At 37.7% G+C, this 22,383-nt stretch overlaps 1 protein-coding gene across 1 annotated transcript in view; it reads right to left on the bottom strand.

The window, feature by feature from the left end:
• The window catches only part of SLC9A4 (solute carrier family 9 member A4), a 103,177-nt gene that overhangs the window by 17,749 nt on the left and 63,045 nt on the right, over nucleotides 1–22,383 (bottom strand). Inside the window, exons 5-9 of the mRNA XM_072621732.1 lie at nucleotides 17,631–17,833; nucleotides 15,583–15,669; nucleotides 12,686–12,756; nucleotides 7,239–7,400; nucleotides 1,442–1,538 (exon numbers count right to left, since the gene is read on the bottom strand). Coding sequence (XP_072477833.1) covers nucleotides 1,442–1,538; nucleotides 7,239–7,400; nucleotides 12,686–12,756; nucleotides 15,583–15,669; nucleotides 17,631–17,833 — 620 coding nt within the window. The remainder of the gene's footprint in view (nucleotides 1–1,441; nucleotides 1,539–7,238; nucleotides 7,401–12,685; nucleotides 12,757–15,582; nucleotides 15,670–17,630; nucleotides 17,834–22,383) is intronic.

The following is a 22,383-nucleotide window of genomic DNA, read 5'->3' as shown; positions in this document are numbered from 1 at the left end:
ACTAGTGAATATATAACTATTCATTTGAATTAACTATGAAATCATTTTTCTATTTTGCTTGCCTCAGTCTACCTACTTATCAATTATTTTACATAAACAATACAAACAGGGGTCCAACAGAATGTCTGGCACATTGGCCCTGGCCTCTGATTTCCAGCACTTACACAGTGCCTAGCAGACAGTAGGCATTTAATTCATTGATTAATTTCATTAATTTAATTAATTTTGATTAATTGATTTCATTGGTGCAGGGAACTTTTAATGAGAAATTTTTTCTATTAATGTAGATCAGCAATTTCCCTTCAACTTATAGCCCTAGACATGGCTTGAAGAACAACTTACTTAGGGGACAATGCAGCTGACGGAGGATTTGTCTCCCTGACTTTGAGGTCCACTCTCTAGTCACTGTACCATGCTGACTCTCACATGGTAGGTACTAATACATATTTACTAACTGATTTATTAATTATAGACATAGAATAAAGACTGGAGCTGTGATTTCCTTGGTATAAAGAATTCACTGGAGAAGAAACTTGCCAACGTAGGCTGTTCTCCTCTCCATACCTTATGGAGTCACATAGCCAGGAGGTGTTAGGGGGTGCCTGGAACCAAGACACCCTGGTTCTGTGCTTATCTCTCCATCCTTATGGAGAGTAAAGCACAGTAAAAAACATATTATTTTAATAGGTACAGACACCTTCATAGGCATATACCCCTTAATCAGCTATTTTTGTGAAGCATGACAACTCTTCATTTGAACATTTATCCTGATATAATTGTAAAAAGAACAGAATTAGAAAACTGAAAAACAGAATTCTAGACCCAACTCTGCCATTAAGAAGTTGTGAGATCTTGGTCAAGTTATTTAAGCTCTTTTGGCCTCGTTTTCTTCATCTGTGAAATGAAAGGGATAGACCAGAACATCTCTCAGAGTCTGTCCAGAACTAAGAACTTAGGCACAAATAATCAACTGGCAAACACTGAATCAGTCTGAAGTCAATTTCAAGGAAGACAAATGAGAAAGATCAGGAATTTTCTAAACTAAGCTTAGACTGACCAAAAGAACAGTTACTTCATCTTGAGCATTTTTTTTTTTTTTTGGTGGGGCCATAGATATAAGCATGAGGAAAGTCTGATAACTCCATACAGGGGGAATGGGACTCTCAGGCTAGGGTAGCCTGACCCCTAGAGTAAGATATCAGATCTGCCTTTGAGTTCATCTTGCTGGCAAAACAAACAAACCAAAAAAAAAAAAAAAAATCCACCACAAATTTCTAGTTATGGGCACTGCCCTTTCTTTTGTAGATCTTACTTTCTTACCGAAGAGGAATGAAATGGTTTAGCTGAGGTTAGATGAAGAGGAAATAAGCCAACCAAAAGCAATGATTCAATTGACAAGGCTGAAGCCTTGTCACAAGAGCCCAGAAGGCCTGGTACACACCCTTTGTCGAACTTGGTACATGTTGTGTGTCAGAATGTCCCGCATGGATTCCACATCCTCAGGGGAAAGCCTTTTGGTTCCTTGAATTCTCTGTGCCCTGTATGTATCAGGGAAGGAAAGGCAGGCATTATTCTGCTAAGTAAAACAACAGCTGGAAAAATGGTTCACTGCTTTACCAAGATTAGTATCTCCAAAAAAGTCATGTAAGAAAAACCACTGAAATACCCTAGATTTATACAGTATTAGAACAATGCTGGCATTCTCCCAAGCTTAAAGCTGACCACTTAAGAAGGAGCCAGATTTAATTCAATTCAATATATCTTGTTGGCTTGAAGGAATATTACAGTAACTCCTGAGTTACCTGCTCTCATGCCTAGCAAGATATGTTTGATGCTACACACAGGAAAGATGATCTGGATGAACTTAAAGGAAATGAAAACTAGTAATGAAAAAACTAAAATGTCTAGAGCAACTTAACTGAATGACAATTCATGTTAGTAAAAATAACAACAAAACAGGCATTTCTTATACAAAAGGGTATTTTATTTATCTTATGTCAGTCATGAATATTATCTGAAATTCAATGCATGCCCTGGAAGAATCTGACTCAAGATGCATCAACAGAAAAGGTTTATATTTTACTTCCTTTGCTTCTTTTCATTTATACCAAACTTTTAATAGAAAGTTATTCTATGTTTCTAATCATATCTACATACAAATTTACTTCCAAATTAAGTTTGGTTTGACCTGCAGTTTTATTGATGTGGGGAACTGTTAGAATGATAACTCCCTCACCAATGCATATCAGTAACTACTCAGCAGCCTATAATCATGGAAGCTGCCTAGGGCGTTAAGAGATTAAGTGACTTGATCATAACCAGTAGGTAGCAAAGTCCAAATCTTCCTGACTCAAAGGCTACCTCTTTTTCCCCTACACCACTTTACCTACCCACCAATAATTTTACTATTTGGAGTATTCATTTCTCAAATGGGTATCCTGTAAAATAGTATTTGTGGTATTTTATTTTTAAGTACAATTTATTTTTGTATGATCAGGGAGCAGAGTTCTGATCCCTGATTCCAGGGGAGATTTCTTGTTCCACTTTCAGACAAAGAACTCAGTGGGAGTCCTACAGAAAGAATGGCTGCTGAACACATACAATAGAAAGAATGCTACAGAAATACAGTATGGTTTGGGGTGGGGTGGGTGGGGAAGGACATTTTGATCAGTATCTATTGACAAAGGTCATACTAGTGAGCAGCTATGTAGAACAAATAAAAAGTTGGTGGTACACATGGTTCTGGCCCTATCTTTTCATATATCACACTATCTCCCAGCTCTAATGGAAAAATTACACTGGCATCATATGATTTGTTTCGAATTTTTGGATTTTATCAAAATGAGAAGTATTGGGGGAGACAAGAAATAGTTATTCTATATTGATAATGGTTAGATGTACAATCAATTCTAAGTAAGTTCCCCCTGAAATTGATTATTGTCTCATTTATATAAAATGGTTCAGTTAATGGGGGTTTAAATGATATGATATTCTAACATTTCAGACAGGTAAAATATATTTTTCATATCCTTTCAATATTAATAATAATGTAAAATTAAAAGGGAAAAAAAAACTTGTCAATACAGTCCTTAGAGCTTCTGAGATTCATTTAGGGTCTGGAGTCTCATACTAATACACAATACTAATAAACACCCCAAATCCTTGTCCAAGGAAAGACTCATGTAGAAGAAACCAAGCTAAGAAACTTCCTCATTTTTACCTCCAAAGTACAATAATTTTAAAACTGTGGTTAAAAGCCTTGCAAATATTCGTACTAACAATAGGGAAAAAGCCACATCCACCAATTACTAATCCTTTGAGTTCAAAGGGGTCCCTTAGCCCTTTCAACTTCCTCATTTGAAAATGGGATTGAGAATATTTATCCTGTTTATTCTATTTATAGAATTATCAGGATAGAATGCTACAATAGTGGAGGTTTGCAAAGTGCTTGCTATGCATCTCATTTGATGCATGTGAAAGTGCATCTAAAACTATAGAAGCACAGGGAATTATTATTACTGTTATCATCACCACCACCACCACCATCATCCTCATCATTCTCTGCTGTCTCTAGGCATCCAACTCTTACTAAGAATATTGGAAACTAGAGCACCAAACAAATTCTTGGGGGCAAATTCCACTCTGAACAAAATTTAGGGGAACAGCTAGGTTTCCAAGTTCGTATTTGGCATTGTAAGTCCATAGAGTATTAGCATTTAAGAAGTTTCCGTCCACATGCTTCTTTCCTAACATTGTATAAAGGTTTGTTTGTTCAGAGGTCAACTGCCTTGATCTCAACAGAGGAATTCCTTTTCACTAGGCTTCTTAGGAGTTTCCATAAGATCAAACAGTTGTCTTCTAAATACAGAAACTGTCATCATAGGGTAACTTCTACTTACCCTCTTTTTTTTTAATTACAACTAAATTTTGTTTTTAAGTTCCCCAGGTCGATTAGTTCAGAAAAGAAAGTAAAACAGGAAAAAGAAAAAGAAAATCTTTACCTGAGAGACTTGCTGACCCTGAACCATTGCCTAAGGGGGTTGTGCAAGAAATAACTGATTCCACTAGATAGGTCTTTTGAACACAAAGGAAGTTTATATTTTGCCTTGAGGAAAGAAAGTCAGGGGATTGAGAGCTATGCCTTTAAATAGTCAAGCTCCAAAATATTTTTAACCACGTGACAAGCTGATTTTCATTGAGATAAGTGCAACTTACACACCCAAAACAAGTTCTGAAGGAGTAATAAGGGAAAGCCAAGGAAATTCCTCACTTTCTAACTCAATCGCACTTCCACTAAGCATTTCCAAAACTATGGTTAAAAGCCATGTAACTGCTGGCAGTAATAATTCAGACTAATCCACACACGTTTATACATAAAGCAATGATGTCTTTCACAGCACAGCTTAATCCTTGTTTAAGGCTATGGAGGATTAACCTTCACTAAAACCTTATTCCTCTATTTCCTCATGCTTGGTCATGGTGTGGGGGTGACCTGGTTCCTTAAAGTTCACAATAGAGCCCACCTTTAGTGGACTCTGCCAAGATGGAAAGGCTTTGACAAAAGACTCAATGACAAACTATGGATTTGTCAGCCAAGGATTGGCTTAAGTTTGGAGTGATTCATCACCAGAAGTTTAGCCTTCACTTCATCATCAAGCAATGTGTTGTAGAGGATGGAAAGCTGTACTCAGAATTAGGAAGTCCTGGGTTCAAATCTAAAACAAACTTGCTGTGAGATTAATGTCTAAGTCCTCAGGGCAATTCTTTAATGAGACTATAAATTACAGAGCAGGGGCTGATCTATATCGGTAGAGGGAGTTTTCTTCCTGAAGTTCCTTATACCAGTGAAGTCACAGATCCAGAACAAAAACAAAAAACAAACAACTCCCCCAAGTCATAAAACTACTAAAAGTATAAAATGATGAAATTATTCATTCTGCTGAAATGACAGATATTTCAAAATAATAAAAAAAATTCATAGGATCATCTACTGGATTTTAAAACTAGAAAGGATCTTTATTAGTTTTAGCTAATTCAGCTCCCTCATTTTATAAATGAGGCTTCCAAGAGGTAAAGGAATTTGCTTAAAGTCACCCAAGAAATAAGAAGCACATAATCTATTCAAATCCAGGTCTTCTGAATCTAAATTCAATCCTATTTCTATTACACAAAACATGTAAGAATGATGTTGGTGATCTTTTATCTAAACAGAAGGGAGTTATCCGATAATTAACTGATGTAGACTTCAGTGTCATTCCTTTTGATTTTCATTGCTAATTCTTTCAAGTTGCTTGATTAAACTAATGGTGATCTCTAGCTTCATGATGAGGGGGGATGTTTTCAATCCTACCCTTCCAATTTCCTGTGTCACTACTTCTCACCCTTCCTTGTACCAGTCTATCTGCACTACTTTCTGTAGACTACAGTGGACTTATGTTTTCTCATCTCTGCACAATGGCCCATATGATTTCCCATTCCTGGAATGTCTTCACCTTCCATTTCATCCATCTTTGATCATTGAAATCCAATTAATCTTTCCAGACATCCTGCAAAGGTAACATCTCCTAAAAATTCCTTCTTGCTCTCTTTCTTTTGTACTTCCAGATCAGAAATTATCTATTCTTACTTGGAAACATCATAGCATTTTATTCCTATTTCCTTTATGTACTTTTCATGCTCTATTTTACACTCTAATTACTTACATATGTCATATCATCACTACTAAATTATCAACTCCAAATAGGGGCAGAGATACATGTTTTATATCTCCTTCCAGAGAGGATCTAGAAGAACACTCTGAACAAAGCAGGTACTTAATCAAGAATGTTGAATTAAATGGACCCATAAATAATTGTTATATCAACCTGAGTAATCTCTGAGTCCATAAGCTAGTAAGTAAATCAAATACCTTTGGAAGTATCATTGCCTCTTAGAGGAATTGATGCAGTAATTTATTAATTGGTAGGATAATGGCTCAAAATAAAAGTTAAAGTCATTTTCAGATCTTTCTAGCTTATTCTTAGTGTCACATACCCTGGGAAAATCAGCTTTAAGAAACCCCATAGGAAAAGAATTGGGATGGGTGGGGAAAGCTTACGTTGATTTGCTTCATATTTTCATATTCTTTTTTATCTACATTCCAGTCTTCCCTTGTGATACAATGGAAAATAATGCTGGATTTAGAATCAGAGAGTGTGGTTGCAAACCCACTTCTGACACTTAGTGCCTGTATAACCCCACTCAGTGGGGTTAAGGGGAGAATTTTCCCCATATGAGCGTGTTAGACTAGATGACTTTTGAGGTCCCTTCTAGCCTTAAATTAGTGATCTTGTGGACTTCAACTTCCCCTTTACCATATTTCCTCAATAAGTTATACTCACCAGAAATACTTCACATGACCCCAAACCTCCCTATAGACTCATACACTCATACACAATTTGTCTGTAAACACAATCCTAAATGTACTTGGATCCACATGACTTTCTTCATCTGACTCACCAAATTTTATATCTTTCCCCATTTCCTCATCATTTTACCCCTGCAACCCCACATGGGGGCTCCATCCATTCCATTTCATAATACCTTGGTCAGCAGAGGTGAAAGGGGGTCTATGGGGCAAAGAAGCAATTGAGCAGAAACTACAAGCGAAGCCACTGACAAGAGCCCCATGCCTGAGACCAGGCTTGAGGTGCTTTCAAAAAAGAAAGAAAGAAAGAAAGAAACAGATCGATAGGCAGGAAAACACAGACAATTGTGTAAAATTTAGATTTTAATTTTACCAAGATGTCTTGGATCTTTACATAAGTTAACTTCTGCTTAATAGGTGTTTGCAGAAACAAGATAAAACATTACATGCACAGGTGAACCTCTAAATGGAAAGGCTAATATTAACACATAGGATATTCATTCCTCATGCCTCCATCTCAAGAGGTAGCATGCCACAATGGTAACTACTGGCTTTGGAAACAAGAAGACCCGGATTCAACTCCTGCCTCCAACACTTATTAGTTGTGTCACTCCCAGGCATGCCACTTAAGCTCTCTGTGCTTGTTTCCTCATTTGTAACACCAAGGGGCAGGTTTTGGTCTTTAAGGTCATTTCCAGCTCCAAAGTTATGGAATCACCATTATCATTATTATTACTATTGGTAAATCATCATCTTTAATTGAAATTCAATGATTCAGTCACTATTGAATTCTGGCATACAGTTCCTAGATTGAGAAATGGAATTTACTTACTGGAGGGGAATCATAAAGGCTGTGGTACTTAGAATCCCAGTCTCCACCATCTCAATAGCCTGTTTCATTTCCAGCTTCTTATACAATGAAACAATGCTTGATTTGGGTTGGTTCTCTCGGATCAAAATCTTCCGTAAGTATTTATGGTCAAATTTCTTAAACCTGAAAATGAAAACAACTTTTTAGAAATCAGTGATGTAAATGTATATGTGTGTGTGAGTGAGACAGAGAGAGAGAGAGAGAGAGAGAGAGAGAGAGAGAGAGAGAGAGACAGAGACAGAGACAGAGACAGAGACAGAGACAGAGAGACAGAGAGAGAGAGAGAGAGGTTATCATCAGTATCACTTATCTCTACTTTTTAAAACACTGAGAAAAGACCTGGAATCATAGCTGTCTTAGCCTTTTAACAATAATTCCTTCCCATTCCCCCAAATAGTGCGTTTTTACATAGAGAAAAGAAAGAAGGAAATGAAGCCCTACTGTCCTGCATATATTGGAAATCAACTAGACAAAGGGAAGGGACAAGTGGCAATCAGGACAAAAAGTGGGAATGAGTGGGGAATGGGGGAGGCACAGCAGAGCTTAGTTCCAATTGTAAGAAAAGAAATGAGGGTGGGTTGAAGCTTTTGAACAAATGTTCTATTCTAATAGTACATAACAGCAGCAGCTGCACTTACAGTAATACTGGCCTATTCAGCCAGACACCAATAAGTTTAAATGGCCCAGTAGTTACAGTACTTTTGCCCTATTATGTTGCAGATAATTTTGAATCTTGCCAATTAAGAAAAAAACAAAACAAAAAGTCCAAAAAACATATGTCCTGACAGTCTGAATGACAGAGAGACTGAATAGGCTGCACACTGATTTTCTGCTGATTATTATACAGCACCCCTTGCCCATTATAGAGTCAGCCTCACATCAAGCATGGGGTCCAGTTTGCACTCTAGTATGTGTTAAGTGGTTGTTATCAATCCTTCTGATAATTTACTATTCAAAGGGCAGTTCATATGCCTCCTTTCTTTTCCAGAAGAGGGCCCCACTTTATGTGATTATAAGGTTACAGAATTAAAACTAGAAATAACCTCAGATACCATCTGCTATCCATCACCACCACTGTTTTACCAATGAGGAAAGTGAAACCAAAAAGATTAAATGATTAGCCAAGGCCATACAAGCAGTCAGAGACAGGATTTCAACCCAGTTCCTCTGACTCCAGAACCAGTATTCTTGAAGATTTCTAATGCAGATTGACCCATTACTCACTGAGGCAACTTATTCTGTGTCTGCAGATTCTAATCATTTGGAAGTTTTTTTTTTTCTGACAACAAGGTTAAATTTCCCTCTTTGCCATTTCTGCCTATTGCTCCTACTTCCACTCTCTGGGGCCAAAAAGACCAGATTAATCACCCTAAATCGGTGACCTACAGAAAAGGTTTTCATCCAGAAATCCCTAGGAGGTCAACCACAATCAAACCCAAAACATTACCCACCCCAAAGCCTAGAGTTTGCCATGCATGTGCCACCACCACACTATAGTTATTCATAGCTCAAGTTGTGGTCTCCCACTTGGCATCCCAGGAGGGAAAGAGGTCACAGAAAAGGCCTGAAAAGTTGACAAAGTGACTCACTGCATTCATTTGAGCCTACATTTTGCTACAGTCACCACTAAAAGGCTAGTTTTTTTAAACTTCATAACTCTAAGCTTTATCCTGTACTCTAGGAAATATTATTCTGAAATGAGTATATTCAAATAATCAGATCTGAAAATAGGATAGTGTGGAGAAAAGGGAATTTGAAATTATGCACCTCAGAGGTTATCTAGTCCAGCATTCCAGCCAATACAAAAATCTCTTCTACTGTTCCTGGCAGATGGGCAACTTCCTTCTGGTGCCTCACAGGACAATGGGTTCCATTGTTGGGCTTCCTTACATTTTCCTTTTCCCTTTCATTTTTTGAGGGGAGAATTCTAGATCTGTTATTTCCCCGGAGAAACTGAACAGGAAAAACTCTTCATTGTGAAGATTGGCAACAGCTTTGTAACTTTTATTCTTAGAGGGCAACCAGGGACATTGAAAAGTTAAGGGACTGGCCCATGGTCACAGAGGTAGTTCTTGAAAACTGGTCTACCCAATTGGTTCAGTCATCCTCAAGGGATGACTATCCCCTTACTTTCCAGCTCTTTGTTACCACACACACAAAAAGACTTGTTATGAATATTTTTATTCATATGGGTCATTTTCCTTTTACTTTGATCTCTTTGAGGGTATAGTCTTAGTAGTGGTATTGCTGTGCCAAAGGACATGTGCAATTTAGTGACTTTAGTGACATCAAGACCCTCTACATCTGTCCTCTACAATGACCACCACAGAGCACATAAGGAGCTAATAATATTGAAGAGATTCTGCTCTTTTGGTTAAAGTCAATGCAGAAAGGTAAGAGGAAGAAGGAGAAAATAAGAGAGAGAAGGAAAAAGAGAAGAAGTAGAGTGATGAAGTCACCTGTCTTGAACCCAAAGAGAGAAAAAATATCAGAGAAGGATGTGTTCTACTTTAGACTTTTCCCCACAAGGAAGGAGGAAAACCTGTATGAGTGTGACCTATATTTTTCCCACTATTTTCTGATCTAGCCAGAGTCATATGATAAAGAGAGACACTTGTCTCCTTGTCCCAGGACTCCCAGGAATTGTATTGTTGCATCTAATTGTTTACCTAAGCTTCCTCCTCTAATATTTTAACAAGGGAGATATGTACATGGGTATAAGTATATGTGTATACGTATGTGGGTATGTATATATATATATATGTATATATATTCATGCATATGTACACTCACACATATGTCTATATAAGACATATACAAATTAAGAGAGGAAACGTGGTGTAGTGAGTAGAGGGTTGGCTTCAAAGACCAAAAGACCTGGTTTTTTTTTTTTTGTTTTTTGTTTTTGTCAAGTGTTAACATTTAAATTATACTGATGTATACATATTATGCTTGAGAAGAAAAATCACTTCGGTGGAGAAATTGTATCTTAGAAACATAGGAAAATAGAAAGGAGAAAAAAATACCCTGTCTTTCTACATAAGGATGATCACAAGTGTAAAGAGTATTTGGAGTTGGTGTAAAAGGTTATGGGTTCAAAAGCCACCCCAATCCATTCTGGTAGCTTGTGACATAGGGCTCCATCACTCCAACACTTCGTGCCTAAGTTTTTTCACTGACAATATAATAGTGTTAAATGAAATTACTTTTAAGGTTCTTTTTATCTCTAAACCTATCAAATAGAAATAAAAATATAGACTAAAGTATAGGGTCTCCTCTTAGTGTGACTCAATCAGTAACATCTGATTCTGTTCCATTCCAATAGGAAAGAGTCCCAGAAGTGTAGGTATGATATAGTGTATGGCAAGCTGATCTCAGAGCGAGGAAACACTGGCTTTATGTTCTGTGTCTGATTGCCCTAGTCTAGGCAACTTTTTAAGATGTTAAGTTACAGAGAACGTGCTCCCTTCACCAACGCAGGTGATGGGAGTTTCCTCACTTGGCAGTTGCCTATAGTAATGAAATCATAGGTTCAATTCCTATCTCTGTAGAAAGTGAATACAAGGAAACCTTGGAGAAGAAGGTACTAATTTAATGGTATCAGGAAAAGTTTCATTTACAAAGAGGCACTCAAGTTAATTTTTTTGGGGGGGACAAGGTAGTCAGGGTTAAGTGACTTGCTCAGGGTCACACAGCTAGTAAGTGTCAAGTATCTGAGGTTGGATTTGACTTCCTGTCTGCAGGAAGTCAGTGCTCTATCTATTTCACCACCTATCACCCCTCAAATTAAATCTTTCAAGACAATAGAGATTCCGGGAGGCAGAGGGATAGAGAAAGAGCATTGCAGGCATGGGGGACAGAATACAAAGGTGAGTCATAGAAAGAAAACCAATGGGACTGGACTATAGAGACTGGAAAAGAGTACACCACTAAGTCTGGATTAGTTTGTGAATAACTAATCCAGTACAAACGGTTGCATTATTCAGATTCTCACTACATATTTCTACTGGGACAGAACCAATTGCTACATTTTGCACACTTTAAATCTTGTGAACTGGAAAACTGGGAATAGACCAGTTTGTGAAGGGCATTAAATGTTAAACGGAAGAGTCTATATTTGATCCCAGACATAATAGAGAGACACTGGAACTTATTGGGTTGGAGAGGGGATCACATGATCAGACCTGTACTTTAGAAAAATCAATTTAGCAATTGTGTAGAGGAAAGGCTAGGAAGCTGAAATAAAATCAAATAGAAAGCTAATGCAATATAGTCCCAGTGAGAGGCAATGAGGATCTGGCACCTGTGTGAGTGGAGAGAAGATGGCATGTGTCAGAGATGTTACGTGGAGATAAAAGCAACAACATTTGACCACTGATTGAATATGTGGGATGAATGAGGAGGTGATACTAAGGATGATATCAAGGTTTTGAACCTGGGTAACTGGGAGAATAGTGATCAATCACAATAACAGGGAAGTTCAGGAGAGGAATGTGTTCCTTAGGAAAGTTACTAATCAGTTATTGCACAGGTGTCATTCAGCCTCTCCAAGGTGTCTGATTTCCTTACTAATTTATGTCCTGGGAGATTACATACATTGGCATAATACATTCTTAGGAATATTATAAATTTACTTTGGACATATTGGGCATGAGATATCTATGGGACATGCAACTTGAAGTATCTGATTGATGATCCAGGACTGAAGTTCAAAGAGAATGATAGAGAGGACTATGTGATCTTTGGTTGGGAGGAAGGGGGGAGAGTATATACAGACTAGAGGAAATTTGGGAAGATCCTAGACTAGTTTTGAATGCAGAACTTAGCTCCACAATTTTCTCAACTTTTAAAGAGTTCTCTTGACTTAGATCTGTTATTCTAATGAAAGCTTGTCCAGGTATCTAGATAATAAGCAGGAGAATAAGGAGATGTGGTATACCTCTATGTTTCAGAACACTGGAAGAGATAATTGTACAGATTTCTAAAGGATATCATCTCCCTTTGACTTTCATCCAGTGGCCTTAGGTTCTGCCCATTGGAATGGGAACTCCTTGAGGGCAGGGACTTTCTTGAATCCACAATGCTTAAAACAGTGCCTGGAACATGATAAGTGCCCAATGTTTTTTGACTGGATTGTTGAATGACTGGAGCAACACTCAATAAACAAGTTGAGTCTCTTCCTCCCATCAACTTTTCAAACCTTCGAAAAGTCCCCATCATATATCCCCATAGTCTTCTCCTGGTGAAAAATTCATAGTCTCTTTGACCATTTCCCACACAAGATTTCCTGATGATTTCCCCCAGATACTCTTTATTTTTATGTCTATATTTCTTTCTAATTTCATCTGTTCATTAGGATGTTTTCTTTCCCAGGTGTCATCTGCTCGCAAAATACCCCAGTGTCTTACTTGTCTCTCACTTGGTAGTGGCTCCACTGTCCACAGACATCTTCAATTCCAGCTTTCAAATGGTCCATCAGCTGTCAAAATGGAACACAAGAACATGATAGTCTATAAGATGTTAATTCTGACAAATACAGGAACAGGTCATCCGTGGAGAAAATTAGGCACCTGGCGGAAAGGGCCTTTAATATCTGGAACTCTCAGCATTCTCACCTATCTTTCTAAGTACTTTACCTCCATAGCATCCAAACTTGTCTCATCACTTAGTTTCATGGATTGAGAGACGTAACATTAATTTTTTGATGATGACCAAAATTTATAACAACAAGAAATTCAGGTAATCTGTAAAATGCTTTGTATGACCCATTTGAAATCTTACGAGAAGTAGCTTAGAAGGCAGTTAGTGAAACCTAACTTAGATACATCCTAATACTTAATAGCAACCTCTGATCTCTCTAAAAAGAAAAAAAAAAACAAAGTTAGATAGTTAGATTTGGCTTGCTTCTTCTATAGTAAGTAGAGTCAGCTATGTGATATAGTGGTTAGCGTTCTGGACAAGAGTCCGAAAGACCTGATTTTAAATTTCGCCTCTGTTACTTACTAGCTGTACAATTCTGGACAGGTTGCTTAAATTCCTTCAGCCTTAGTTTTCTTATCTTAAAAATGGGGATGATAAAAATCCATACTTTATGAGGATTGTTATAAGGACCAAATGAGAAAATATGTAGGAAATGCTTTATTAACATTAAAATGTTATATAAACATTAGCTATTGTTATAACTATCACAATAGCGTAAATATTACTGTAGGCAACATTAAAATTCTGTCCCTATCAACTTTTATTCTATCATTAGGCCTATAATATATTGTATGCATTTATCTAAAGCTGTTTAGGGAAAACAACATGGGAAATCTGGACCTGTGATTTCATTGTAATAGCAAGGAAGGAAATATTCACTAGCAATAAAAAGAAATGATATTGCTGAAATTTAAAGTACCCTTGGGCCACTAGGGAGGGAAAATGAATTGCCCAGGGTCACTTGGACAATGAAGCAAAGGCAGAAATTTAAAATCTAGGTGTTCCTGACCTCTATGCCAGCTTTCTATCCAACATGCTACAGGGCTTCTCTTTTAGGAATTTAGCAACAGCACATTAGTCTGAAGGAAATACACATCAGCCTTCAAATGCATTTAAGGCAGGAAACTTCAGAGTGTTAGCTTTTGATCTTTTTACTAAATAAAATTACAGAATGAGTTTAGACCTAAATACTACGTCAATTCACTGACTTCTGCTATGAACTAATTGTTCTCTCTCAGAAAGAAAAAAAGGACAAAAAATTTAATATACCAGTTCCTTTGCTGTATACATAACTTGTGGTTGGTTTTTCCTAACAGCTAATGCTTTTCAAGTGAACTTCTCCTCCTTCACTAGATATTCCCACATTTCTATCAGATTCTAAATGTTTGGGTTGGGATTTTTTTTGTTTCTGCTGCTGTGATCTCTCTCTCTCTCTCTCTCTCTCTCTCTGTATCACCACAAAAATATTTCCAGTCTTTCACCAAAATCCTACTCCCTTTTCTTGTTTTACCAAGCTTAAAAGGCTTTAAATATGGGCCTGATGATGGAGTGTGTTGTTGCCTGAGGATTAGCCCTGGATGATGGCCAGGGCAGCCTAAGTACATCTAAGTACAGCAATGTGTATCACAAGATGGCCAGATACCAGGTCATAAAATTTTTTGTCCATAACAATCATGAAAGACTAAGATGAGGCAGTAACTTACTTTGATGGATAGTGTTCCCATATCATTGAAACCACTGACTTTTTAAAGTAAAAAGTTCCTAATGCTAGAGAAGAACCTTAAAAAAGTGAGAGGGGGGCTTTGGTCAAACTGATTTTCACTTGGAATAGGCCAGTATGACTTTCAAACCACGACCACCATCTTGTCTAAGATTCTGGTGGAGGCTGCCCAGAGTCTTGTGCTCAAAAGCCATGGAAATAGCAACTCTCTCCAGGCCCCTGGCTCTACTTCCAGACCCACCCTCCACAACCATTATCCAGGAGTAAAATCCATCGAACAGGGACCTACCATTCCTGCCTCCACTGATACCACCATTATCAGCCAGCTTTCAATTACCCCCAATGGTGGCAGCTCATATTGTCAAAGAGCCAGAATGTGATATGACCTGGCAATTGCCAATACAGGTGATATAGTCCCATCTCCTCAGTACGTGTAGCTACTGAAGACTTTTAAAAAAAGAAGTCTTCACTTTTGTAATGTAAAACAATTCACCATTAGAAACGGATATGATCTTATTAATGTAAGTGACATTCAACAAGATGTCTTATATCTGTCTTACTACCCCAAGGAGTACTAGTTGTTACGATCTGACTTGATGATCTTATTAATGTAAGTGACATTCAACAAGATGTCTTATATCTGTCTTACTACCCCAAGGAGCACCAGTTGTGACGGTCCGACTTGTGGCCAGATCCTATGTGCATTATCTCCTTCCTCCTCAGAGCAGGGACTGTCTTACTTTTAGATCTGTGTCCCTGGCACTTAGTGCTTTGCATATAGTAATTGCTTAATAAATGATTTCTTACTCATTCCACAAGGCTGGAAAAATTCCTAAAACAGGAGGCCACTGGACAGTACCTGTCTAACATCACCCCACCAAAAATTCGAAAAGAGTAGTTACTCCTAGTGAGAGATCACAAGGTCAGTGACTGATTAGCCTGAGGCTTGGTTATTCTGGGCCAGCATTTTAATGAAAACTGCATGACATATGATCGCTTTCCACTCCTACTACAGGTGGATGCAATTACTCTATTTGGGAAAGTTTTGTGGTTTGTACTGAATCATCTCTCTAATTCTCTTTCTTAGTTAAGGAGACACCTTACACGTGTATGGAGTTCTTCATTGATGGATTCCTTCTTGTTGGTCTTTTTCACATCTAGGTATCTGACCAAAGGGCCAATTGTGATTCCCTGTATTGGAAAGAACAACATTTTTTTTTTCATTTTATTATTGTTATTTAAAACTCAGAGATGAAAATTAGAAGTTAAATGAGATCATACAGTTTAGAGTGGAAAAGGATATTAGAAATCATCTAGTCTGATCTTTTACAGACAAAGAAACTGAGGTATAGAGAGATGAAGTGCAATTTTCAAGGTCCCATTACCAATAAGTGATAGTATTGGGATGTGAGTCCAAGTCATCTGTAATGACTTCACCTAACCTCCCCACTGTGCTAAATGAAGAAACCCCAGGGAAGCTCAAAGCACCTGAATAACCTTGTCAAACTAAGGTTGGCAATAATGGACAAAAGCTCTCTTTCCCTTTTCCTTTTTATGAACTAGTTGTCATTCTCCAGCAGTTTTCTAACTTCCTTTCTCCTCTACCCTCCTAACATGAATCAGCACAAGTCCTCAGCTCCAGGCTTCCTGTTCCGGTTCCCCTACACCCGGTTCTGTTCCACATTAAAGACCCTATAAAACCCCAAAAGATTTTACAGTTTTGGGATGCCCCATTCCATCTGAGGCCCCAGAAGGGTATGCAATTCTATTTGGGCCCCACCGGACCTGACCTGTAGCCATCATTCTTCTTCTTTGTCCTTCATGTTGCAAGTATATACCCCTGCTCCCTGAATAAAGCTGGTTTGTTTTTGTTTTTTCTCATTGTGATGCTTCATGTTTCCTTGCACTAAGCTACTGTTATTCCAAATCTTCCAAAACTTGTAAAGACACATGATGCTTCCTAAAATCAATAGTATTTCTACTTCATGAAATCTATGGATTTACTTAATAACTTAGTGTTCTTGGTCTAGACTCTCAACTAGAAAACTATTCCCACGTTATAAAATACAACAAAGACAGGGAAGGACTGAAGGGGTCATTTGAGTCCAGTCCCTTCTTTTATAGGTGAGAAAACTAAGACCCGGGAGAAGGAAAGTCCCAGGGTCTGAAAACTATTTAGCTGCAAAACCAGAATTAGAATTTGGAACTCCAGTATCCCTACTGAGTTGATTGATTATCTGGTTATTATTAATTATAATACTTTATTATAATCAAGAAATCTTTGGTTATTATTAAATATCACAATTAATAATTTTTTATCACTAATTATGTAATTTTACATGTTATTAGCATGAATAATAATAACAAAATAAGTAACTAATGCACTCAATGGGGATTCAAGAGCCCAAAATTCGAGTCTTGGTTCTACCATTAGCTACTTTTAATAATAATATACAACCTGAGCAAAGTAACTAATTTTTAATCTTTATTTTATAAAGAAGGTATAAAATTTTAACATTAATTTTTAATTCTGTAAGGATTAATTCTAAGTGAAACATGAAATAGCAAGTATATCTTAATATTAGAGGGATGAGATTGAAGCTACTGCAATCGCTTAGTTGTTAATACTCTCTCCCTTCTCAAATTATCTTAGATTTACATATTCTACACAGCTTCTTATAGTTGCAGAGAAGATGCAGACCTGCCTTGGTGGAGGGAATTTCCTCACCTGGGAATTCTCTATATCAATGAAATCGCAGGCCCAGTTTCTATCCCTATCCATGGTTATGTCCATGTTGTGTGTCCCTTCTCATTAGACTATAAGCTCCTTATGGGAAGGTGCTCTTTGTAGTCACAAGGGCTCAGATATAGCACAAGCTTGATAAATTAGTTGAATTTGAATTTGCCTACAGTGGGGCTTGCTTAATATAAATGAAAGCTGCAATGTAGTTAAAAGTCAACTTAAACCAAGACTTTTCAGGAGAATTTGAAGCCTCTGTTCTGGGATAGCTTTCCCTTGAGTTATTAAAGTCAAATACTGAAAATTAAGGAGTGTTTCTAAAACTTATGCTGTACACTATTGAAGGGTGAGGAGGAGGAATATTGGAAATATGATAAAAGTTATTTTCTTTATTCAAAAGAAACTCACCAACCTGAATGAATACAGTAAAATATATAATAACAAGAGTGGCTGTCACAAACATTTTCTTCCTAGGAAACAGAGACAAGGGCAGCAAAAATGCAAGTGAAAAACTCCCAGCTCCTCTGAGCCCACTGTAGAAAATAATACACTGGTCCTTGATGGTGAAGGGAAACGTCCGAAACTGGTTGCTGACGTAGAAGAGAGTGAATACACCTACCGAAGGAAAAGGATATGTTAGAGAATCCAATCCAATAAATATTCATTAAGCCCCTACAATGTGTCAGGCTCTGTGCTAAGTGTTAAGGATACAATGAATAAACAGAAAGAAAATCCCTGTCTTCAATGAGGTTACGATTTAAAAGGGAAGACAATACACAAAAGGAGACTAAGAAAAGATTCATAGCAGCATAGGAATCAAAGTCCAATAAATGTGGCCCTAACACTGGGACTTTTCTACACAGACTAATCAAATTCAGTATCTAAATAAGGGAGTGGGCTCTATTTAGTCAAACAGGCAAGTTCAGAGTCAGCTTTGGTCTACAACAAGCAAAGAAAACTAGTGTAACTGAACTGTTCACTTTGCATTCAGCTGCTCTGGCATCATATTTATGGCTGAATTAACCATTGTGAACCAGTATGCATCTTGCCTTTTGGAAAATCCAAAACATCCTATGCCAGAGAGTGTTCCTTGATTCGAATAATATTCATTCATTTAACAAAAACTTTTGAAGTATCTTCTAGAAGCAAGACATTGTGACAGGCACATCATACAGACCTCCAAGAGGCAATATGCTCTGGTAGATAGAGTATAAGCATTGGAATCAAGCCTTGAAATCTTATCTGACACATACTAACTAGGTAACCATATCATTTAACCTCTCTGGGCCCAAAATACCTGCTTAAAACTATAAGATTCAGTTGAGTTTCCTACAGAAATGAAATCACAGGTTTTACCTTCCTTCATTTTTCCTCCTCCCACCCCCCCACCAAAAATAAAAGTACACTAAAAATCTAAGTTTCCAAATTGGCAGCAAGATGTGGGGAAATAGTTTTTAAAAGGTCTTCTTAATGTTATATAATGTATAATAAATAATTAATAAACACTATTTCTATATAATAATGTCTAATAATGACTATAAAAATAGACTTAATATATTTATGGGTATTTTAGAGGAGGATCTTATGATCATGGATTTACAATTGAAAGGGACCTCAGAGACCAACTAGTCCAACCTCTTCAATTTATAGATGAGGAAACTGAGATCAATGAGGTCCAGTGATTTCCAATGCCATATAGTCTGCATCATAGACAGTATTTGAAGGTAGACTTTCTGATTGAAGAGCCAAAGCTCCTTTCCCTATAATACCCAGTCAGGAAAGATTTTTAGTTTCACTCCTCTTTTATTTTTAAATACAGTATAATACCAAAACTTTGCTACTGCAAGAAAAAAAAACTACACATACTTTTAAACCCAGAATTCATGAATATTGCTTTTTAAAAATTGCCTACTCTGATCATCAAGATAAAATGTCATCAGCCAGAGTGGATGATTAGGAGTCATATTCTCACCAAGAAATCAAGATGATAGGCTATATGGAAGTTTTTCCTGAAGGGGTGACTGGGAGATTTAGCCCTAATCAACAGAAGATGACAGCCCACTAGAAGTATTTATCAAAAAGACACCTGGGAGTTATATTCCAAGAATGGTGGGTATGTTGTAGCAGAGGAGAGTAGGGCAACATATTTCCTGTTTATGACAGGGCAAATAGAATAGTCTTGAATAGGGATGACATAGTGAGACATTCCAAAGTACCAGACATCCAAATGTTGGAGAATGGAAGAAGCTTGAAATATAGAATCAAAGTTAACCCAGATAGGAGTAGAATGCTTGTGCGTCTGAAGTAGACAAGTAGAACTGCTTAGCTGACTGTCAACGGCCTCTGTGTTTAAAGTTCAATCAGTTCCATCCCTTTTGTGAGGACTTGGAGATTTAATGTCAAAAATGGCTTTATCTTCTATGGCAGTAATGAGTTCACTTTATGGAGATTTATCCTTTCTACCTGCTGGTCTTTTGAGTGCCTGAAAAATTTTATATCTTTCATTCAATTGCCAGTAATATAATTCTGCATGGAGGTGATGCATATGGAGATAAAGCAGGACTTCCAAGAAATGTGGGAGTCATGTAATCAATAGATTCTAAGAATCACCAGGAGCAAAGGTTAAGCTGATAATTTCAAAAGGGAGTGTTAGGTATTGTTTGTCCAGGTGAACTGGTGGAAAACTGATCCTATGAGTGTCTGGATCTGTCTGAAGATGTTAGTTTTACTTTGATTTTTACCAGAGCTACAACAGCCTGCGGTGCAGCTAGATGGTGCAGTGTATACAACGCGGGTCTAAAGTCAGTGAGACTCATATTCTTGAGTTCAAATCAGGTGTCAGACACTAACTAGCTGTGTGATCTTGGGCAAGTCACTTAAGCCTGCTTGCCTCAGTTTCTCATCTGTAAAATGAGCTGAAGATGGAAATGGCAAATGACTCCATTATCTTTGCCAAGAAAACCCCAAATGGGGTCATGAAGAGTTGGAAATGACTGAACAACAATGGCCTGGGCCTATAAAAGCATGAGGATGTCTAAGAAGACTTTTTTCCCCACACTGAACTAAATTACAGTCCACAAAGCTGTTACTAACCTCAGGCCTAATCCCATAGGATTCAATTATTTCTGCTTTCCAGTATGAGAGGCTAGGATTCAAATGGCCAGCCATGACCCTCCTGGTGGAGGCCAGGGACATGAAACTCTTCATTAATGGATGAAGCAGCCTCCCTACTGTGGGAATCCTTTTATCACTTATTTTCTTGCATCTTGGGAACTTTTGGCTAGACAACCTGCGATCAAATTCTGAGGCTGGCCACAATACAGGACAAGGTTATCAATAAAAAATTCAGGAACAATCTGTTGAGGGTCGATTGTGGCTACCCTCTTCCCATCCTATATGTATTCCTTGAAAATCAGAATTGCACATTGTAGCCTATGTAGAATAGTAGCTTGCCTCCAGGTCTAGTCTACAGATACTTTTTGCTATATGGAGGCAAGCAAAGTGATAGTTGGCTGTATCCAAGCAACTCCATCCTTGAACAAATAAAATAATCCTCCACAAGTTGACAATGACTTCGTTATATGGAAATCATTGGATAATAAATTTAAAACTTGAAAGGATCTTAGAGTACCATTAAGTCTAATCACTTAGCTTTACAGATATGGAAAATGATGCTCAGAGAAGGTGCTATTGGATCAACATCCCACAGCTGGTAGGTATGTAAGGTAGGATTTGAACTCAGGTCTTCTTCACACTACTCTAATGCTCTCTACATTATGCCTTACTTCCACTCTAAGACCTTGGATGGACATGCAGAAGATGTAAATAGTAATTATGTCTCTTTTGGTCAGCAACCCTGAGGGTTTTCCTCTACCAGTTTGATTTTTTTTTTAATTAAAGGGGCCATCCCTTAACTTACTTCTTAAACACGTCTAATCACAGAATGGGTGTCACCATATGCATAGTGAGAACTCAGAAAACCTTAGCTTAAAAAGGTCAAGGTCTCTCACTGTATCCTTGGTAATCTCCAGGTGCCCTAATCTATATCTGGCTCTGGACTCAAATGGCTTTGAAGGAGAAAGTGAGGCTGGCGACTTTGCACAACCCTAAATCACTTAAATCCAATTCAGTTGCACATCGTGGCATCATCTTCTCGATATCATAGTCCTCTTTGAGAACAAAGGACAAACTACACAAGAACTTCAATAGAAGATAATTTTCTGGTCTTATTGAAACCCTCTTGTTTTGCTAGTTCATGGTTTTAGCCTGGAGTAGATCATCAAAATCCTCACAGTAAGCCAGTAGCATGCTGTTTTCATTAACATATGGTGGAAAATTCCTACTCCCATGCTTTACCATGTCTTAAATGTGGATAGGTTCTGAAAGTCTATTCTAGAGGAGCATAAGTAAAGTTCTGACAAATAACACCAATCTGGCAAGGTTCTCTTTCTCTACCTCCTCTTCTCTCTCAGCATGTATATATATTATATATACAATAAGTCACACACACACACACACACACACACACACACGGAAGTGAACCAGCTTTGTATCCATTAACTTCTAGTATCTCTGGGCACTGGAAGCCCCAAGGCTAACTTCCTTATTAGATTATTGAGCACTGGAAATTAGGGTCTCCAAACCAGAAGAGCTGGTTTGGAAGTTAGACAGAGGAATGTAATATTTGTTATCTTTGCTTTGAAAAAAAATTACTGAAGTCAGTGGAGGGAGCATAAAGATAGAGAGGGATGGAGTGGGAGCAAGGAGTCTTTCTGAATCCTGAAGGCAGCTCTCGAGCTGGGAGTGCTCCCAGGGATCTGAGGAGGCTGTTAATATGTTTTCTGTAGCTGCAGTCTTTGGGTCTGGGGGTTTTCAGATTCTGGTAGGGTTCTTTTTTTTTTTTCCTCTTTCTTTCATGGAGCTTTAGGATAAGACTGCTTCACATATCCTCAGATCCCTGATAGGACTCTTTTTCCTAAGGATATTCTTAAAGAATATATTTAGTTGTGCTGCAAAGATTCTTTTCAGCTCTGTATCAGAGCTGAAAAGGTCTTCTTGAGCTTCAAGGGTAAAGAATTTCAAACCACATTTCCCAATCTAAGGGGAAAAAAATGCATCAGGATGTACAAAAGAACATTGATCTCTGAGTCATGGATTCTAAGTCT

This window comes from Notamacropus eugenii, chromosome 6 (assembly GCF_028372415.1).
Source record: "Notamacropus eugenii isolate mMacEug1 chromosome 6, mMacEug1.pri_v2, whole genome shotgun sequence".
Taxonomy (NCBI): domain Eukaryota; kingdom Metazoa; phylum Chordata; class Mammalia; order Diprotodontia; family Macropodidae; genus Notamacropus; species Notamacropus eugenii.
The sequence above is the reverse complement of the archived record's forward strand: the minus strand, read 5'-3'. Positions and strand labels throughout refer to the sequence as shown.